Genomic DNA, 20,376 nt, shown 5'->3' on the forward strand with positions numbered 1-20,376 from the left:
AAATACAGTACTCATATATAACATGTAGCTGTGGCAGATGCAGTTCAGCAGGTCAGTGATCATTTTAATATCAGACAGCCTAATAAAGCCAAACAGCATCGCCATGATTTCCTCCCTCCATCATGTGCAAATTAGATTGTTTTCCAATTGACTCTTATAGAACTACATAAAACGTGATTGTGTCCTTTATGAGCAGATGATAAGTAAGTGTGCTTTCAAAGTTGATGTGTGAATCGACTTCTGCATTATTAAAAAGGCTGTCAGCTGGTGGTGTAGCCTTACCAACACAGTGATGTAAGGAACTGAAACCAGATGCAAGTGGACTGGAGGGACCATATAAAATGGTCTCATCAGATATTTAATTCTCTTAACTGATGGGTAAAAAGTCTTAAGCCTGAAGTGTATATGAGATGAATCTGACTATGCCTGAGCTGTATCCTGCCTGTTGCACTCACAAATCATTCTCAGAGGCTCACACCCTGCCCTACACACTGCTATACACTGAACCTAAATCCACCATCTTTTACCATAAGGCTCAGGTTCTCCACCTTGTGGTGGCATAGTGAACTGTGTATACTTGTGTACCACACATGCTTAATATTTTCAGGTTATTATCAAAGAACTGCAGCAAAGACAAGACAAAGATCACACCAGCTATGAAGCAGTTAAAAAAAGTGTTTAGTTAAAAAAAAAGTCATTTTGAACTATTTGGCTTCATTAACTATTTACAATGACCAATAACATGACTCTACACCTAAATAAAAACAGATACTGTAATGAAATGCAGACATGCTGTCAACATTTGCTGCAAAGAAAAGAAAGAAGTCCTAACAGAAACTATGTTTTATCAAAACTGCTGTCTTGACTTCAACAAATAAAATATCTAAAAAGTATTAAAAAGTCAGAGCAGAAAATCTACACAAACTTAGCTGCCATTAGCATTTAGCTATGTTACAGGATATAGATGAAGCATAGCTGTTATTACTGTATAAATCATCTACCATGTACAAAGTTCAAGACACACTAAGAAGACAAGAACAGTACAAAAGAAAATAAAGTACAACCAGTGAATCAGTGGTAAAGATAAACAGACTATAACAAAGTGAAGAGATGAAGATACATTCAGAGGCATTGAAAAACAATGGTGTTTCATTCATTCTAAAAATATGTAGCTGACATTTCAAAGACAGAGACATATTCAGTCAAAATGTGGCATAATGAAAAACAGTGCTATGAAGAAAATCAGCGCTTGGATATTTACACATTCTTATACCTGCCTCATCTCCTTACTTGGGTTAGTGATTTATTTTATTTCTCATGACTTTCAGCTCCAAACAGATTGGAGATAACAGGTGAAGTGTAGTTGTGGCCTCTGCAGTCACACCCAGCCCCCACCCCCCACACAGAAGGGAAAAAAGGTGCATCGTGTTTTAAACACTTTTAAGTTGGATACTACTTTTAAAATAAGTATCTTTACTTTCAAGTTCAATGTGTCCTTTTAAAAAAAGTGTAAATTTTTTGTGTTTCTAGGCATATGTGTGTATATTATTCTACAAATAAATCACAAGTGCAAGAATTTGTGTGTGTGTACATAGATCTACTGAACTTGGCAGTTGTCTCCTTGTCGTGTTTGGTCTTTTAAAAGTTGTTTCTCTTTCTGCTCTGGTGTTTTCAGTAAGCTCAGTGATTGACACACAGGTTTCTCCTCACTGCTTGTGGAGAGACACGTCCTGTTGGAGCTGTCTGCAGAAGGACTCTGTAGTGGTATTGGCCCTAGAAGCTGTGGAGACAGAACAAGAATAGAGATGATGAGAGAGACTAAGTGAAAGAAAAAACAAAGCAGGTAGTGGAACATTTGTGAATGAAAGAAATAACACTTCAGTGAAAGTGGACACAGTATGAAGACACAAATACAGTGGGGGTTCAGTCTAGCAGGTGACTGTGAGGCATTCTTTCCTCTTGACCTCTTTGACTTCCTTTAAATGCACCACTGCTTCCCTTCAGATGACCTGATGCAATAAGAAGCTGACCTGGACTGACTTAAAGGTGTGAGGGGTCCGGATATTCTCTGGACATATTAGGGGCTTGGAAACCTAAACTACCACATACACACGGACATGGTTGAAGAGTTCAGTTTCCTTCAGATCCCAACAGGTGACCTCAAAGATACTATTTTTTGTAAAAGTACAAGTGTATCCCTGCCCTTATAATTACATTAAATGAATATTTTAAACCAGTGTATTTCAGCATAGATGGAGGCTAACACAGACAGCAAACATACGAAGAGTTAAACTTCCATTTGCACTGGTTCTAAATGCACACCATTATATTTTTCTGTAAAATGGAGGAATATTAACATAAAATTGTAATTTTGGAACTAGCAGTTCTGGTTACTTGTGATAACTAAATATTGTTCTCTGGGTCTTTCAACATTTATCTCAATATCTTCTCAGTGCCAGTTGTAACACACAAACTAGAAGAAACAGCAATACTAACATCAATCCAGGCACAGACTTTGAGAAAACAACTGAAAAGGTTTTTTTTGACCAGTCAAGTTGTCCCACTGTAAAAGTGGGACGGTCAGGAAGAGAGACTGAGACACACACATGTACAGAGATGCTGGCAGCTTACATTTACATCTGCACATCTCTTTTCTCCTTTTCTGCCCTATGCCTGGAGTCAGATCCCATTGTTAACAATACTGCGTAATACTGTGTGATTTGTTATTTATTGAAGAGCTTGTCGTGTATATTGACATTAGAGTGTGCCTAATAAAGTGGCCACTGAGTGTATGGTCATTTGGTGCAGTGTGTGTGTATGAACGAGGGAGATGGTTGTGGCTGCTCACCTTGCCATCAGGGGTAGATGTGGGAAGGGTCTGCCTGGCAGCCAGCCGAGGACTGCAGCGCCTCACTGTGGTTCTCCTCACAATGAAAGGACTCGCCTCCCCCAAAGGAATATCAGCAAAGCCTAGAGAAAAAAATGATTTGAAAAAATGAATTGTTTTCACTACAGAGAATGAAAGTCACGAAGAGTTCAAATTTAGCACCAACTACCACTGCACCCATTTCTGTGCATTTGCACCTTTGTCTTTGCAGCTGATTTTACACACTCCTGCATTTCAAACTCAGGTCTGCAGAAATTTGAGAATAAAAATCTGAAAGGCCCAGAGTCATACAGCATTTCAAACCAATAAAAATGTGGTGTAGCAGAGCAGGTTACTGATGCTCATTTGTATAATTCCATGTGAGAATTAAACTTTCTCCATGAGTCCATGCTAATCACAGCCTATCCCACTAACATGAGAGGTCTGCCTGCTAAAACTAGGACACATACTAGTATACTCCAGCACAAAAAACAAAACAAAAAACAAAACAAACAACGCATAAAACAACACAAACCTTTCTTCACCAGCTCAGGAAGTCCCTCAGGCCTGAAGTCCTCATCATCCTGTTCAGTTCTTGGTTTGGGTGTAGTCGCTGCATTGGCTTTGATCTTCTTTGTCAGGTTGTGCAGGGCCTCCTGGGCGCTGTCTTTATCGCTGATGTCACAGTGACCCCTTTTCCCTGAAGATGAGCCCTGAGGAGACCTCTGAGGTGTTGAGGGAGCCATGTTCTCGATGTTGTCATGCATCTTTTCTTCCTGATGTTTGGAGGAAGACTTCCTTGCTGAGCGCCGGCAGTGAGTACTGACATTGCCTTTAGAGTGGATGTTAGCCTCATTAGCACATTGGCTAGCAGTAATCTGTTCCAGCCGTGTGGTCAGTGCATTGTTGGCCTCTTCCAGTTTGTGAACTTCAACCATCAGACTGCAGTATTTATCCATGCTCTCATCAGCCTCTGTGCTCTTCTCCTCCAGAAGTTTATTCACTTCATCCAACTCACTCTTCATCTCCTCCAGCTCCTTAACCCTCTCTTCTAATTCCTTCTTCTTTCCATCGAGGGCAGCCTTAAGTTCTTCCACCTCCTTGGTTTTTTCCTGTGACTCCCTCTTCAGCTGGTTTACCTCTGTCTGCACCTCCTCACTTCTCCTTTCATCTCCTGAAACAAAAATGTGGTTAAAATTAACTAAATTATTCAACAGCATTTACTGGAGAGTTTACTATAAAAGATGAAGACTAACTGTTAAATGTGTTAATCATGTATTCACCTGAGCTAGTTAACATCACTTGCTTCTCCTGCTCCAGCTGTTTGCAGGTTTTCATCCAAAGATTCATCTTGCTCAGAGCAGAGTCTCTCTCTTTGGACAGACGAGCAGCACGAGATGTTAGTTCTGACACCTAGAGGGGATGGACAGAGATTGAAGTGGTAAGACTGCAGCATGTGAAATTAAAACAAAAGATCATTTTAACTTGTCTCATGACTGTTTTGTTTTGAACAGCGTTGTGTTGAACAGTGTGTATGGAAGTGACTGATTCTGGCAAAGAAACCGATGGATTCTTCGTTATGTAAAATGATGACGATTATTTCAGAGATTAGATTACTTTATTTTTGGCTTTTTAAAGGATGTGTGTACCTGCTCATTGAACTGTGCAATGGATAATTTGTGTGTTTCCAGCTCTTTCTCCATAGAGGCAACAGTAGACTGGAGGCTCTCCTGTTTTTCTGTGAGTTTCTCTTTCTCTTCTTCTGCTCTTTGCTTCTCTTTTTCCAGTGCAGACAAAGCTGAGCACAGGTTCTCTTTCTCTGCTTCAATCAAAGAAAGGCAAGACTGCAATTCCTGTTTTTCAACCTCCAACTTCTGTTTCTCCTCCTCCATTCTCTCTTTCTCTTGCTTGAGTGAAGAAAGAGTTTGTTGCATGTTAAGTTTCTCCTCTTCTATCAAAGAAAGTCTAGCCTGAAGCTTCTCTTTCTCATCAGCGACCGCCTCCCTCTCTTGCTCTAGTCTTTCCTTCTCTTGTTCTACAGATGCAAGAGTGCAGCGCAGTCCATTTCTCTCTTCTTCCACAGACAATAAGGTAGAACGTAGTTTCTCTTTTTCCTCTACCAATCGTCCATTTTCTCCTTCTATCTGTTCTTTCTCTGCCATAAGAGATGAAGTGGATTTCACTGACGCTTGTCTCTGATTTGCTTCCTCCACCCACTCCTTTTCCAAAATGTCTTTCTCCTCCTCTTTAGCTTTTATGAGCGTTTTAAGCTCCTTAATTTCTCCTTCCAAAGCCTCTATATGGGCACTCAGGTTGTTTTTCTCTTTCTCCCACTCGTCACTCTGAGAGCGGAGCCTGTCACCTTCTGTCTGCCACTCCTCCAGAGAACTCTGCAGAAGCTGTTTCTCTTTCTCCAACTCCACCAGCAGAGACTGCACCCTGTCTTTCTCCTCTTCTGTTTCTGCGCTCTTTTGTTCAAGCGAGATCTCCCTCTGCTGAGAGGCTTCCAGCTGCTCCTGGAGGTCATCTACTTGTCTAATCTGTCTCTCTGCTTCTTCTCTCAGCCCTTTCTCAAGCTCCTCTACCCTGTATTTGTGTCTCTCCTTCTCCTCTCTTCTATCGACCTCAGCCTTCTCCAGTCCTCGCTCCAGCTCCTCCTTAGCGGCCTTCAGTTCCTCTATCTCTTTGTTTTTTGTTTCCAGCTCTCTCTCCATGCGCTCTTTCTCAGATCTCAGGTTTTCCAGCATGGCAGAGAGCTCCGATAGTTTCTCACTGAGCTTCCCCTTCTCCTCCTCTACCTAAGAGTGGTGAGGGTTCAAGACAGACAGCAGCAGAAGGAGACAAGCCAAAAGTGAAGGAGGAAAAAAATCAAGATGGAAAAGTGAGAACATAATAATAATCAATATATTTATAAAGCACTATTAGATCAAATCAAAAACACAACAGATGAAGGGCAGAGCATCAAATAGCCAAACACAGATCTGTATAAAAGTACCTTTCTCCTTTCCTCCTCCAGTTCAGCTTTGGCTGTCTCCGTCTGCAGAAAAAAAAATAGGGATTTAAGGATTTAAGATTTGCATTTTATACAATATAAGCAAAATTTAAACCCCTTATTTGATTGATTTGATTGAATTTGATTCCACGTGTGAATTTTATCTTAGCAAAAAAAAGTTGCAACAGTGAAAGCTGCCTTAATGTAAGAAACAGATACTGTTTGTTTTTTTGACAGAATACCTGTAGAACAGCTTCCTCTAGACTTTGCTCTACATCTTCCTTCTCTCGCTCCAGTGCATCGATGCGATCTTGCAGTAAGTCTGACTTTCTCTGGGCAGCTACAGAGATACACAATCACGTTTAGGCCAACACATCACAAAACTTAAGAGGTCATGTCATTTCCAAAGATAGAAGGAGTCACCTTTAAGCAGCTCTCCCATCTTCTTTTTCTTTCGCTCGTCTGACTCAATGCGGACCTGAAGCTTTTCAATACCAGTCCTCATGTGCTGGACCTCATCTTGTGTGGAATTCAGACGAGAGGCAATCTCTCCTTTTTCCAGTAGAGAGGACTCTAGAGACTGCGAAAGACGGCTCACTTCTCCCTCTAAAGCCTTGGGGAAGAAAACAGGAGGGAAAAGAGTTACAATGTTTTGCACCTCCAAGGATCTTTAGTGAAAGGGATACAAGACCTACATTCTGTGATTTCATACAGTAATTCAGTCTCCACCTTTCCAGCGTAATTAGCATTATTTTGAGCAGATGGGATGTAACAAGAAGTTTAAGTGAAATGTTAGGCCCCAACACAATGTCCTGGTGTGACCCTCCTTGGGGTAATACAAGAAAGCTGAAGGGCAAGTGAACCATCTGAGGGACTACATTCTACTAATATACTTAAGCATGTGAAACACTGAGTGCTATCTGGAACAAATCAACAAGATATCCGTTAAATTGCTGAGAAAATATACAACATATAATAATTTGTTTTGTATCAAGCTTCCCCCTCACCTGTATCTTGCTGACCATGGATTCAGTGTTTTGATTGGCAGAGGTGTGGTCTTCTTTGATCTGGTTCAGATGGCCAATAAGCTCCTCTCTTTCTCCACTCTGTTGAAAGATTGCCTGCTCCTGCACCTTAATCTGCTCCAACAGCTTTAGTGAAACACAATTAATTAACTATTAGTTAGAAAAATATTCCTGAGACAACAATCAGTGAACATAGGACATTTTACAACACAACTAGTAGTTTAGATATTCTATGACCAAAGACCAGAATGCATAGATGTTTTGAGCCGTTATTGCATTGTTAGCCGACAGAATCAAAGAGAGAGCATTCATGCTGCGACACTTGAACTGAAAATCAAAGGAAAAGGACTCATCCTTGTAAGCTACATGTAAATAAAAGCCTACTTTGGGTAATCTGCCATGTACGCAGATCCCAGACTCAACTCAAACCACCCTTGTGTGATTTTTCATCAACACTATGTACCTGTTGCCTCTCAGTCTTCAGTTTCTCCATGTTGCCTTGCAGGGCTTCATACTCCTTCCTCCCTGCTCTGATGTCATCCTCCAGAATGGAAATTAGGTTTCTGGTTTCACAGTTCGTCTTCTCCAGACTGTGAACTTTCTCTTTCAATAGCCCAAGAGACTGGTTCAGCTCATCTCGCTCCTCAGTGCAGGACACAAGCTCAGATCTCAGCTGGCTTGTCTGGGAAAATAATATTTGGAATAGTTATGTCACCCTGATTGATCAATAACCTTAGAGAGCATGTTCAATATGTCTTGCTGTGTTGTCAGTTTTTGCAGAAGGAAAAATTTAAAAGCCTGAGTTTAAGTATTTCTTTAATTAATGATTTCCCAATACATGTGTATTAATTTAACCCTTAGATAGTCATGATTTTGATGTTCAGCTCTGCTCACCTCTGTCATGAGAGTTTCTATCTGCTGCTCCATGCCTGAACAAGTCCTCCTCTGGGTCTCCATCTCATCCTGCACTCTGGTCCTCTCCTCCTGCATGGACTCCAGCTCAGACTCCATGCCCAGGATATGCTGCTCCAGGTTAGCTTTCTCAGAGCGAACCCTCTTCAACTCACTCTCCTGCTGAAGGAATTTCTCATCCCATCCACCTAAAGAACCAAGAAAATTTAATTGTAAGCACTCATAACCACTCTCATTAAGAAACGGGCACCTTGTTTCAGACTAAGATTTAAAACCTTTAAAATTTGAAATGGTGGAATTACTTCCTGTTAAGCAGTAAGCCAGGAAGATATTACCTTTGGCCATCTCTAGTCCCTCCAGCATCTCTATGACATCAGCCAGCTGGCATTTAGCTGTTTGTAGCTGTAGAGTTAATGTCTCCCTCTCCTCCGACAGCTGCGCCAACTGAACATAAGCACACAACATTAGTAAATACTAAATGTTACTGTTACACTGATATTTAGTATTGTGCAATTTCTTCCCCCTACCCGGTCAGTTAGGCCTGTCTTCTCCTCCAGAGCAACGTTCAGTTTATGTGCTGCACCCTGTGCCTCCTCCTCTGCTGCATGAACCTTCTTTTCCAAGTTTGTAACTTGGACTTCCAGTTCAGATGTCAGCTCCTTCCTCAGTGCCAGTTCAGAGCTCAGATGGTCAAACTCTGAGCGCAGGGTCTGGAGTTCATTTTCTTGTTTTGTAACCATTTCCTTGTAGTGAGTGAGGTCATCTTGTCCCTTGGATGAGTCTGTCGCTGATAGACACATTGAATATAACTAGGTTATTCAAACGTCACATATCATAATAAATAAAAATGTCAATTCTGCATTTCTCAAATTCTAAAATACGGTGTGATGCTTGTATTAGCCAACGTGATAGTTTGATACAAAAAAGATTAAAAAATCGGATCTCCCTGAAAAGTTAAACACCACTCTAAGTCCAAGAAAACACATAACTATTGCAAGTGGAGTTACAAGAACCATTTAATTCCTCACCAGGGGATTTTAAATCTTTGGTCTCACTCAAGGAGGAAAGGGTGCGAGACATTTCACAGACTTCAGGGTCATTTTCAAGAACATCTCTGGGACACCTGCTGTCCTCAGGAACCTGCAAGGAAGAGGACAAAATAAAAGGTCATAAAAATTGACACCTAAGGCCAGATAATTAAATAATTAATTTGAGAAGAAAATGCTCACACGTTTTAAAACATTCCTTCCAAGAAAAATATCTCCTCAAAGAGTAGTATCCCCAACACTGAGTTAAACCAATGACAGCATCATGAGTGAAGCCAAATACACTGTTAAAATACTTGTTTTCTACCTGATCTAAGGGTTGCTCTTGGTGGTGTAGTTGCTCCTCCTCATTACTTCTCATTTCCTCTACATCAGCCACACATGCCTGCCTCTCCTCCTCCACCTGTTCCTGGATCATCTCTTGCTCAATGAGGTCCTCCTTGAAGATCAGCTCTGTCTCACTACCAGGGTTGAGGGAAATTAGATTTACTTATCACATAATAAAACACATGTAACATGTAATAGTACAAGCATATAGTTGTTTATTTGTGCATAGTATAAAACTTGTTGTACCAGAAAGCCTCATCAGACTGGTGTGAAAGTTCACCCAGTTCAGACACTGTAGGGCTCAGCTGTTCCTTTAGTGGAAGGGACTCAGTATTTGCACTCGAATCATGTGTTGGCTCCACGTCAATCTGTCCTTCTGCGTCTACTGAGGAAACTGTCAAGAGATAATTTACTATAAATGTACAAATTCAAATTAAAGTAGCAGCAGTATTTCATGAAAAACTTTAGTTTTGGTTTACACGCACCACCAATTTCTGTCTCCCCAGACTCCATGTGGCTGATTTCTTCTCGTGGCCTTTGGGTTCCCTGCGATTCTGAGAGCTGCTGTATGACGCTGTGTTGCTGGCCCACCTGCTCCAGGAGTGACTCGTACTGCTGCCTGAACACAGTCAGCTCCTTCTGTAAAACCGCCAGCTTCTGATGCAGTTGAACCTGTTCTGCCTCAAACTGGTGGCTCCTGTGATAAAACATAATACCATTTAACAGACACACTGATGCATTTATTTGTAGAAACACATACAACCTTAAGAGCAGATAAAGATGCACTGTACCTCTCTCTGTTCTCCTCCTCAGTCCTCTGGTGCTCCTGCTCTGAGGTCAGGAGCGAGCGCTTGATGCACTCGTTCTCCTCTTTAAGTGAAGCCACCTCATTTTCATGCCTCTCAATACTTTCTTGTAACTGCAGCTTCTTTTCAGTTACTTGATCCACAATAGACTGTAGTTTGGTGATCTCTTCAGTCAGCTGACTATAATTAATTTCCAGCTGAAGCTTTTCCTCAACTACTTGATTCAAGTTAGCAACCAAATCATTTTTCTCAGATGTTAGTTCACTAAGTTTAGCCTCAAGTTGGATTTTCTCCTCATTTATCAGGTTGAGGGTAACATCTAGCTGGGCTTTCTCCTCAGTGACTTGACTAACGGTTGATTCAGCTCTGAGTTTCTCGGCAGCCATTTGATCAATCTTTGTGTCTATTTGCTGCTTTTCTTCAGTTAACAGCTTCACTGTGGTCTGTAGTTGTTTGTTCTCCTCAGATAGCTTGTCTAAACTGGCTTCTAGCTGTTCCTTATCTGCATTTACTTGTATGATTTCATTTTCCACTTGCTCTTTGTTGTCTGTTAATTGTTTCAAAGTAGTCTCCCAGCTGTTTTTCTCCTGGAGAAACTGGTTGAGATTATTGTCTTTGTCTTCAGTTATCTGCCTGAGAGTTGTCTCTAACTTCATGTTTTCCACTGTGATCTGACTGAGCTTGGACTCCAAGGCAGCAACACTCTCCTCAAGCTGTTTTCCTTTCACAGCGTCCTCTTCCAGACGAGTTATTTCACAGCTTCTCTCCAATAACTCCTCCTTAGCTGTGACATACTGCGTCTCCAGCACAGAGTTCTGGGATTCGACCTCCTCTAAGCGGGATTCCAAGACAGTGATCTGAAAAGGTTACAGAATTTTGATTTAGTTGCATTAGGGATATTTTCTTCCCTCAAGTGCAACAGGAGCTGGTAAAGATGTCAATTTGGTGGTGCCTGAATTTTACAAAAATCATTCAAATTTAAGACTTTTTGGAAATGTGATAAAATATTGAGCTGTAAAAAATAAGGTAAAAATGAATCTTCACTCTAAGTCCAGTTACTGTGGCACAGAACAATTTTAGACAGACTTGTGTAAGACAGCGGCTTTACCTGGGCTTTGCTGTCCTCCAGCCTGGCCTCCATTTCAGACATCTGGCTCTGGTTCTGAGCGAGCTGGGCCTCCAGTAACTCTATAGTTCCCTTCAGCTCCTCCACCTGACTGTCAAAGCTGTTCATGGCGGTCTCGTTGTCCTCCAAGTCCATCTGCAGCATCTCAAGCTGCACCTTCATGTGAATAATTGAATGAAGAATGACTTAACATTCTATATCATAGTTTATTTGTTAAAATATCCTAAAGAAGCAAACATAATATAGTCAGATTTAGATTCTATGTAGAAAATTGTGAAATGTAAGGCCCACAACAACTAGGAATACATTAATGGCCTACCTTGATTTTGTTCATGGCAGCCATCTTCTCCTTCAAGAGATCTGAGGTTTTGGCCTGCTCTGCCTCTGCTTTATTCAGCTTCTCCTTCAGACTCTTTATCGTGTTGTCTCTCTCTTCCAAGCCGTGTGAAGCAGCAGACAGAGTTGTCTTCATGGTCTTGATCTCCTCTCGACGTGAACTCAATTCTGCTTTGGCAACAGTTACTGATTGTTTAGTGGCTCCGAGCTGTTCTTTTAAGTTCTTCTCTTTGTTGAGGAAATTTTCAATTTCTGAAGCATGACTCTCTGTCTCTTTACTCATCTTCTCTGTGAGCTCTTTGACCTCCTTCTCCAAAGCAGAGACCAGGTTACTTTTTTCAGTCAGGGTGTTCTCCAGGTTGGACTTGATTTCCATAGTGGAGGAGTGACTCTTCTCAAGAGCTTCCAGAGACTTTTTAAGGTCAGTGTGGGATTGGTTGACCACATCCAGTTCATTCTTCAAGACTGGAAGCTTCTCTGCTGCATCTTTGTTTGAAGCCACCATTTCTTCTAAGGAAGATATCTGCTCCAGAAGATGGTTGATCTTCTCAGTCTGAGCATGCTGGAGGATCTTAATGAGAAACGGAACAAGAATGGAATTAAACTTCATATTTGTATTTAAACAACTGCAATTGTGTATGCAATAAACTTAAATTGTGTAAATCTGTTGCCGTTAGTCTCTTTAACACAGTAAAGTAGAAATACAAGTACATCTGTGCAAGTACAGATAGAGACTATTTGTGTACTTGAAGATAACTGCAGTAAATAAAAGGATAAAATACAACACTGCATCATAATGTAACAAAAGAAATCTAACAGCATTTTACCTCTGCTTCTTTCTTCATCTCTTGTGCTACATTGTCCAGCTCAGCCTTTTGTTTCTCAAGAGACAAAATCTGAGCCTCAGCCTCTCTGAGCTGCTTCTCCTTCTCTTCTGTCTGGTCCTGTTGGTCCTTCAGTTCCTCCTCTAACAATTTGAGCTCTTCAGATTTTTTCTCATACATCTTTTTGTGTTCCTCTTGATTGTCTGACAGTATGTTAATTTGTTTCTGCAACTCAGCTCCCAGTTGCTCCTGGACCTTCAGGAACTGCTCCATGGAACTGACCTAAACATGAACAGAAGAAAGAATAGAATAGATTTATACTCAATCATAATACTCTTCAAGTCCCAGACAGATACTTTGATCATAAAGACTATTTTGTATCTCATAACTATTTGATCATCTCTGAGAAAAATGACAGAATGTCATGAAACAAATTTAGCAAACTGAAATACATTTCTGATGCTGTCCTGTAAAAAAGACCTGATTTTTGGAGAGCAGCAGCTCTTGCTGAGACTCCTCCAACCGCAGCTTGATCTGCTCTGTCTCTTCAATCTTTGCTGAAACACTCTCTTCACACTGCTTTAGCAAGGCTGCCTTCTCCTCCGCTGACCTGGTAGAGATTAGACATGAAAGACACAACATGCATGTTAAAAGCTGCATTTAATCTAGCACCAGTAAAAAAAAATGGCGACACAGTGTTCACATCATACTACACTGAGGCATCCTTGAGTATTCTATTGTGGCTGTATCCACTGACCTCTTAAACCCCTGCGAATGTTGCAGTGAAGCAGAGCTCTCATATGCAGCCTCAACAAAAACTGAACTTTAGATTGTAAACTTAGGATTTATCGCAGGGCTGTTATATCAGAAAAATAATTGATAGAAATTTATGAACTGGACAACAAAATAAAATTCCCACCTGGCATTGTGCTCCTCCTGCTGAGCAGTGGACTGAGTGAGGCTCTCTCTCAGTTGGCTGATCTCAGCCTGGCCCAGCTCTATTAGCTGGTCTTTGGAGTGGACCAGGTCACAGGCTGCCTGGTGCTCGTCCAGCAGCTGTGTGTTTGTCCTCTCAGCTTGCTCTGCTCGAGTTATTTCCCTTTGCAACTGCAACTCCAGATTCTTGACCTGTCCGGTAAAAAATAAAAATAAAAATACACACAAGGCCAATAAGGATTTAGTTTTCCAACAAGTGCTGTTAGGAATAAGTTTATTAAGTGGCTATTGATTGCAGGTCCTGTCAAATTTAAAAATGTCTCTGTGTATAGAATAGACCAAAATCTGAATAAAAATGCAGAGCAATTCAATGATGCTGAGATATTATCAGCTCATTCCATGAAAAAAAAAAACACTGAGAAAGAAATGCCATGTTTTTCAATTATCACATTCAAAATAAATAAATATCAAAAAGCATTACAATACATCACCTGAGCTTCAAGCTGTGCCACTTGCACACCAACATTCTCCAGGTCTTTGGTGTGCTTCTGTCCAGCCTCAGTGAATTGAGACTGGAGCTCCTTGTACTGGTGTTCTCTCTCTTCCAACTCTGTGCTCTTGTTGAGGAGTTCCCCCTTCAAGGAATCAATGTGAGCAGACAGACTTGCCTTGTCTCCCTCTACACTCATGAGCTGCTTCTAAAATAATGACAGAAGATGTATTCAGGTTAGGGGTAATCCACTTCAAGACTACTGTTAATGTTACTTGATTTTTTGGAGTCGATTATATTTCTTACTCTAATCCTTGATGGCATTATAGCAACATATTTTCACAAAGGTTATAATGAAGATAAATAACAAAAAACCTCCTGAAATGCACTGGGCCACACAGATTGATGACTTTCACAATAAATTATCCTTCAGAGTTTTGTTTTTTGTAATGTATTTCTGTATTACTTAGAGTATCTTTCAGACTGTACTAAAACAAATTATTTGTGAAATAAAAGCCCACACAAAATGTAACAGGTTTTGGGGTAAGCAGCTTAAACAGGTTCTCACACTGTGTGTGTCCTTATTATGAAAGAATGAGGGATGCATTGAGTGAACGACAATTCACTAGATGGTTTGATGAGTATGAAAATGATGTGAATAATATACAATGGCCTTCACATGTGTGTGTAAACTCTCACTCACACCACATCACAGCTTACCTTAAGTTCATCATTAGTCTCATTCAGCGAGCTGAGACTCTTCTCCAAGTTGCTAATTTTGTCTGTGAGCTCCTTTTGCACAGCTTCAGTTTCATTAACCAAGGTCTCCTTCTCTTTCTTCCACTCCAGGAGAGCTTGATGTTCTTGTTTAAGTTCCTTGCACTCATTCTGACTTGCAGTGAGATTGGATTTCAGGTCTTGGCTCTCCTTCTCTAGGTCTTTCAACCTGTTGGTCAGCCTCTCTGTCTCCTGTTTCTGTTTCTGGAGTTCATTTTGAGATCTACAGTGATTAAAAAATATATACAATGATTAAAAATCAAGTGTAATGACACAGATTATAACATAGTTAGTCACAATTTTACAAAGTTTGACTAGCTTTCTGCAATTGTACAGTAAACCATGTTTACCTGTCATTTTTGGTTTCTGCATCTGAAAGTGTTTTCCTCAGGTTTTCCAGCTCCCGGGCTGAAGCCTGAGTCTGCTGTTCCAGTTTCATCTGAAGTCTCTTCAGCTCCTCCACCTGTCCCTCCGATTTTGCTGGAGAGCAAAAAGACAAATCAGGTTAAAAACTGTGATAACTTCATCTAATTCTCTAAAATAACTGCTACATTCCACCAATGCCATTCGCACTACAAGTTTACCTTTGAGGTCATCTAGTTGTCCCTGGGTGCGTTTGAGACTCTGGTCTGCACTCTTCTTCTCTTCCTCTAGCTGAGACAGACGTCTGTTGCTTTGGTCCAACTGGACAGTCACGCTGTTCTTCTCTTTCTGCAGCTCCTACAAGGAGAAGAAATGTGGAAAGAAGTGACAGCAAAGGATGATGACAGATACATTTGAAGACATCGGGCTAAGAAAAAATAAGGACAGCAGGAAAAGTCAAGAAGTGAAGTGTGTTTGTGTGTGTGTGTGTGTGTGTGTGTGTGTGCGTGTGTGTGTGGTGTTGAGATGAAAACATATGTAAACCGTTACATTTTGGTAATTTGATAAAAAAAATATAATGATATTCTGCTGTATTTTAAATTTTTTTTTATTTGGCCACATAGGGCTGTTCAGCCATTAACTAACTATAAAGATGAAAGCTGTAGCAGCAGACTTGCTAGTGACATTTTAATTCACCATCACACTAAAGTGGATATTCTGCGAAAAGCAACCAACCTCCATTTTCTTGCGCAGGTCCTGCTCTTTAGTCTGGCTGGCCTGGAGGCTCTGCTCTGACCTCAGCAGTTTCTGTTTGTGCTCCTCCACCTCCTTCTCCATCTGACTCTTCTGGAAGCACATCTAAAAAGAAGCAAGGGGATAGACAAAGCAGAGGAACAAGTACATACAAGAACAGAGTAAAGTGTGAGACATACAAATGCCTTAATCTATTATCCAATGTGTTTGTTCTGCAAGATAAAATCCAATTTCAATATTGCAAGCAGTTGTTACTATGCATGCAAATTGAAATAGTCAGTACTGCACTAGCCGGACTCTTCACAGTAAAATGCATTTCAGAAGAGAAACAGCAGAACACATGTAAAGCCATCAACTACTACACTACTCCAGTCAACTGCTTTACAAAACTGCTGTCTGATGTGACATGTGGGTTATTACACTACTGTTCTCACAACTATCATCTTGATCAAACAGTCACTGGATTTTCATTGTCAAAAACATTTCCCCCCCCAATTTCTTTAATTGCTGAGTATCCAACAATATTGGTGACATTAACACAATGACAAAGCAATACACAGAAGTGTATCTACTGCCTTCACAAAGGGAGGGTTCAGTGACTTGTCATCCAAACTGATGGCTGTGTGAAGAAAGAAAGAATTTGAGCAGATGAAGAAAGAGCAGAAAAGTGAAAAACAGAGAAGAACAGAGAGGTTAAAAAGTTACCTTCTCCATGTCAGACTGCAGTACATTGTAGTCTTTTTTGGACTGTTGGACCTCTTGTGTTAGCTTGGTTCTGGTCTGGTTCAGCTGTTGATCCAAAGCCTTGTGGGAATTCTGTAGCTGGGCTAGCTCCTATACAGAATAAAAAGTAAAAAAATTTGATTAAAATACAAAAGCACTTATTTAGCACTATTTATAGTGTCTGATAAAACCTAAAAACATTAAGGTCTAACGATGGTAGGACTCCACATTGTAGCACCTTCTGACTGTCTCTCTCTTGGTCCTTGAGTTTCTGCTCCAGGCTTCGTTTGCAGCTCTCAGCATTGTGCCTCTGACAGTTCATCTCCTCTGTGACTTGTTTCAGCTTCTGTTCAACTGAGGAACACTAAGAACAATCCACAACAACATTTTACTCATCTTTGCCAGTTTCCTTTGCTTTTTCACCAACTTTCCTTCAGTAAGCTTTGTGAAATAAACAAAGAATCCATCCAACAAAAATAAAGTTTCTATGTATCACTCATGGAAACCTACTTTGGCCTCGGCCTGCTGGTGTCTGTCTGTAGCCTGACTCAGCTCATGGCTAGTCTTGGCCAGGTCTCTGTCCCGTTCAGTCAAGTCTTTGCGGGCCTGGTTCAGTTGGGTTTGTAGCTCCTGCAGCTTGAAGGCCTGGCTACGAATTTCTTTCTCCTGATTGGACAGATTCCTCTCCAGCTCTGACACACGGCCACGCAGCTCTGATGAAAAAGTAAAAAATCTAATCCCTGATGCTAAACATCATCATCATCAAACAGAGCAAACAGATTTTTCAGAGTTAGTGAATGTGCAAAAATAAAAAGCTACCTAATATTTCATATGAAAGAAGCCAACCACGAAGCAAGACAGTAACTTCATAAACATATAAAAATGTCCACCTTGGTTGATAGTCTTCAGCTGTTCCATCTGTTGGGAGGATCCACTGGGACTCTGCACTGCTCTGGAAGAGCTCATTCTCTGGCTGGGTTTAATAGGTGTCTCCTCATGGGCCTCCCACATTGACACCCCTCGCCTCTTCAGAGGCGTTTCCATTGCATCCTGAGGCTGGCGGCTGTGGGCCTGATCTTGCTGTTGCCATGGGAATATGGAAGATCCAGCTTGGCGGGCAGCAATGTCCTTGTGGCTTACACTGACTGATGACTGATTCAAAAGCTAGAAGAGAACAAACAAGTTAATATCATCAACTACAAAGAAACAAACACATAATAAGTCCAAGTAATGTACTTACTTTAATCTGCAAGACTTTGAGTTCAGTCTCTAGCCTTTTCCTTTCCTCTACCTCCTGGCTGTATTTCTCCTGAAGCTCCTCTAGTCTATTATCTATGGAACACATACAATTTACATGTCAGGGTAAACTGAAAATATCCTTCAAGGTAACAAAGTCCTAATAGATGACAAGCAGAAATATTACTAACATTTCCATTGACTTTTTAAAATCCATACAGTAGGAACTTTGAAATACATTTGATAACAAACTAAAATACCCTGCTGTCTGTAGGCTGGGACAGGAGCTGGGGTGGAGAAACTTTTCTGAGGAGTAGTGTAAGGCTGAATCTCAGAGGAGGATGACAAGGAGGATGAGCCAGCAGGGTGAGAACGATCCAACTCATTTTTGTACCTGGGCAGATTTAAAAAAATAAATAAATAAAAATCACATTGCATCACCAACCATTCAGGGGTAAGAGTCAAACACAGTTTATATACAGTCATTTTAAGCATGACTTATTGAACACTTGACAAAACACCATCTCACAGGAGCAACGTTTACAAATCCAAACACTAGTTTCATACTTAAAACTCTGTTTCAACAGACACTTTAGTGAACTCACTTCTTGAGCTCCTGCTCCAGTCTTTCTATGGTCTTCTTGCAGGAGTTCAGTTGACCCTCCAGATAGCTCACCTAGATTCAGGAACAGGGTTCATATGGGACAAGAGGTAGTATAGATGAATGTTAATTGCAGATATGTTTAACCTCATTTTCCTTTTTTGCCATTACAACAGTTGATGCATTTTGGTGATTAGTTTGTGCAATCAACAGCTATACAGTGCATGGCACTGAGCTGCTCTCCAATTAATATGTAACAATTATATTACAGCATAGTTACAAAATTATGTGTTTACTTTCTATACATTTGATTTTACTTGACTCAAGTACATCTGTTAAATATTAACATCAATTAATTATCATTGAACTGATAACTTTGTCCTGTAGAACTGTATCAATTTCAAACTAAATAGCCACAAACTGTAGCAGATATTTTTTTTCTCTCTGACCTGTTGCTCTTTGACTCCGAGGTCATGAACGACCTTCTGACGGGCTTTCTCCAGAGAGTCACATGACTCTACTAAACACTGGTTCTCTCTTTTCAAAGAAGAGATCTCTGTACGTTCACTGTCCACCTGAGGAGAGGGAAACAGGCAATTAATAGATGTATGTTTGGGAAGAATTTCGACTATTGTTAGACCACTTCAACAGTAATTTTGCCAGAGGAATCAATATAGTTCATTTATCCACACTTAATCAGTTTATCAAATTTAATTTATCTTTTCTTCTTGAGCACTGACCTTTTGTTTCTGCTTTTGCAGGGCAGCCTCTAAGGAGTCCAGCTGAAACTGTTTCTGGGTCCTTTCCTTCTTTAGTTTATCCAGCTGGACTTCCATCTCCTGGATCTTCTGCAGGGCTTTCCCTGGAAGCCCATCCTTCCACTCCTCCACTGCCCAGCTCATGGTTTACTACCTGACTGAACAGACAAACTCATTTAAAAGGGAAAGAGAATACTAATCTGCAAATTGGATAAACAGCCGAGTAATGACACAATGTGAACAATAAGCAGTTAACATAGTTCTGTGTATAGCCGTGAAGAATACAATTGTTTTTGTGCAAGCAAAAACACAAGAGTGAAGGTAAATGTAATAATAATAATAATAATAGTTGAGCACGTTAAAATAGACTAATATGAACCCTTCGATTATAATGCCACCTACAATAAAATGCCAGTTCGCGTTTGATAATCAAGCGAGTTCATGGTAACAAGATAACGACACTAACTACTTGGCCTGATGTTAATGCAGGACATTATATTTGTGATTGGACGGCAACATTAACAGTATAATTAACGTGTTGTTTACACCTTCACCGTTACCTCTTACCGACGCAGGGGCATTGTGATGTTAGCAAATAACAGCTAGTTACAGGTGGCTAACGAAACGTTAACTAACGTTAATGTTACCACATTAGTTTCGATGTTATTACTTGAACTAAAGCAGAGATATGTTGAGATATCAATGATAATAAATGATGTATCTGAAGTGGACCGTAAACGTTACGTTACCAACATGTAAAACGTTTCTGTTGGACTTAACGTTACCGAGCTGCGGTAAACACGGTTTTTAGCGCACATGACAATAACTAACGTTGGCCAACGTCAATATTAGTATCAATAAAAATTTTGAAAAATTTAAAAAATATTTAATAATAACTGTGTTGTGAAAAGACATGTTACCATTAACTTAAAGCTAAAATGATTGAAGGCAGCGGCACTTACTTTGGGCGCGACGCTCCGCTGTGAGGCTCCCAAACTGCTGGTGCTCGTTGGAAAATTCAAACTCCACCGCAGGAAATCACAACCCACTCAGCTCCATGCCCATTGGCTACCTCGTGTGACGTCAGTCAAAGCTGACAGATGATTGGTCACTTCTGTCTCAACAGTGCCCCCACGTGGTGTGACTGTCCATGGTCCTCCACAGACAGACAGCCATTGACACTCCTGCCTCCTTCACGGATGTAGGAAAGGATGGAGAACTGTGCATCCAGTGGTAATGTTTAGGACACCTTTTCTTTTGTTTGTGTGCACACATTTTAATGTACCTTTAGTGGTTTTCCAGTGTAACTTTCTAATAGCACAGCTTTTCTGAGCTGTTACTCTTCTTTTATTTTGGTTTAAGTAATTATTTATTTCTCTGATTAATATATTTATTGGAGGGACAATGAGTAAATATGTTGCTGTTTTGTTATTAGACCTGTGTGTGTGATGTGAACACTGTTGTTTTATGGTGTATTTT

At 40.5% G+C, this 20,376-nt stretch overlaps 1 protein-coding gene across 2 annotated transcripts; it reads right to left on the reverse strand.

Moving 5' to 3' along the window:
- Positions 1-655: 655 nt before the first annotated feature.
- Positions 656-19,964, reverse strand: cenpf (centromere protein F). Of its 2 annotated transcripts, none has more exons than XM_071489068.1 (38): positions 19,860-19,964; positions 18,880-19,055; positions 18,589-18,714; positions 18,144-18,214; positions 17,799-17,932; positions 17,543-17,634; positions 17,193-17,466; positions 16,813-17,015; positions 16,541-16,666; positions 16,285-16,413; positions 15,562-15,684; positions 15,048-15,183; positions 14,814-14,943; positions 14,407-14,686; positions 13,688-13,894; positions 13,180-13,388; positions 12,741-12,870; positions 12,264-12,542; positions 11,420-12,007; positions 11,083-11,256; positions 9,960-10,831; positions 9,654-9,865; positions 9,415-9,562; positions 9,149-9,302; positions 8,824-8,935; positions 8,323-8,582; positions 8,131-8,239; positions 7,778-7,983; positions 7,347-7,565; positions 6,866-7,009; positions 6,282-6,471; positions 6,101-6,198; positions 5,862-5,903; positions 4,516-5,664; positions 4,150-4,279; positions 3,402-4,040; positions 2,849-2,970; positions 656-1,780 (listed from the first exon to the last, which is right to left on the reverse strand). In XM_071489068.1, exons 2-38 carry the CDS (start codon positions 19,039-19,041, stop codon positions 1,598-1,600), a joined length of 8,562 nt encoding a protein of 2,853 aa, XP_071345169.1. In that variant the 5' UTR covers positions 19,042-19,055; positions 19,860-19,964; the 3' UTR covers positions 656-1,597. The 2 variants fall into 2 exon arrangements, with proteins under 2 accessions (XP_071345169.1, XP_071345170.1); XM_071489069.1 differs by having other exon boundaries at positions 18,880-19,051; positions 19,860-19,961.
- Positions 19,965-20,376: the final 412 nt, after the last annotated feature.

The sequence above is a fragment of the Trachinotus anak genome, unplaced genomic scaffold (genome assembly GCF_046630095.1).
Source record: "Trachinotus anak isolate AG129_WGS33_773 ecotype Australia unplaced genomic scaffold, CSIRO_AGI_Tana_v1 ptg000011l, whole genome shotgun sequence".
NCBI lineage: Eukaryota > Metazoa > Chordata > Actinopteri > Carangiformes > Carangidae > Trachinotus > Trachinotus anak.

Excerpts from the sequence above, each read along its gene's own strand:
- cenpf (XM_071489068.1), bottom strand. The coding sequence starts at position 19,041 with ATGAGCTGGGCAGTGGAGGAGTGGAAGGATGGGCTTCCAGGGAAAGCC. Across the intron at positions 4,041-4,149 it reads AGTGATGTTAACTAGCTCAG|GAGATGAAAGGAGAAGTGAG; the intron begins GTGAATACATGA and ends TTTTTGTTTCAG. Across the intron at positions 2,971-3,401 it reads TCCTGAGCTGGTGAAGAAAG|GCTTTGCTGATATTCCTTTG; the intron begins GTTTGTGTTGTT and ends TTTTTTCTCTAG.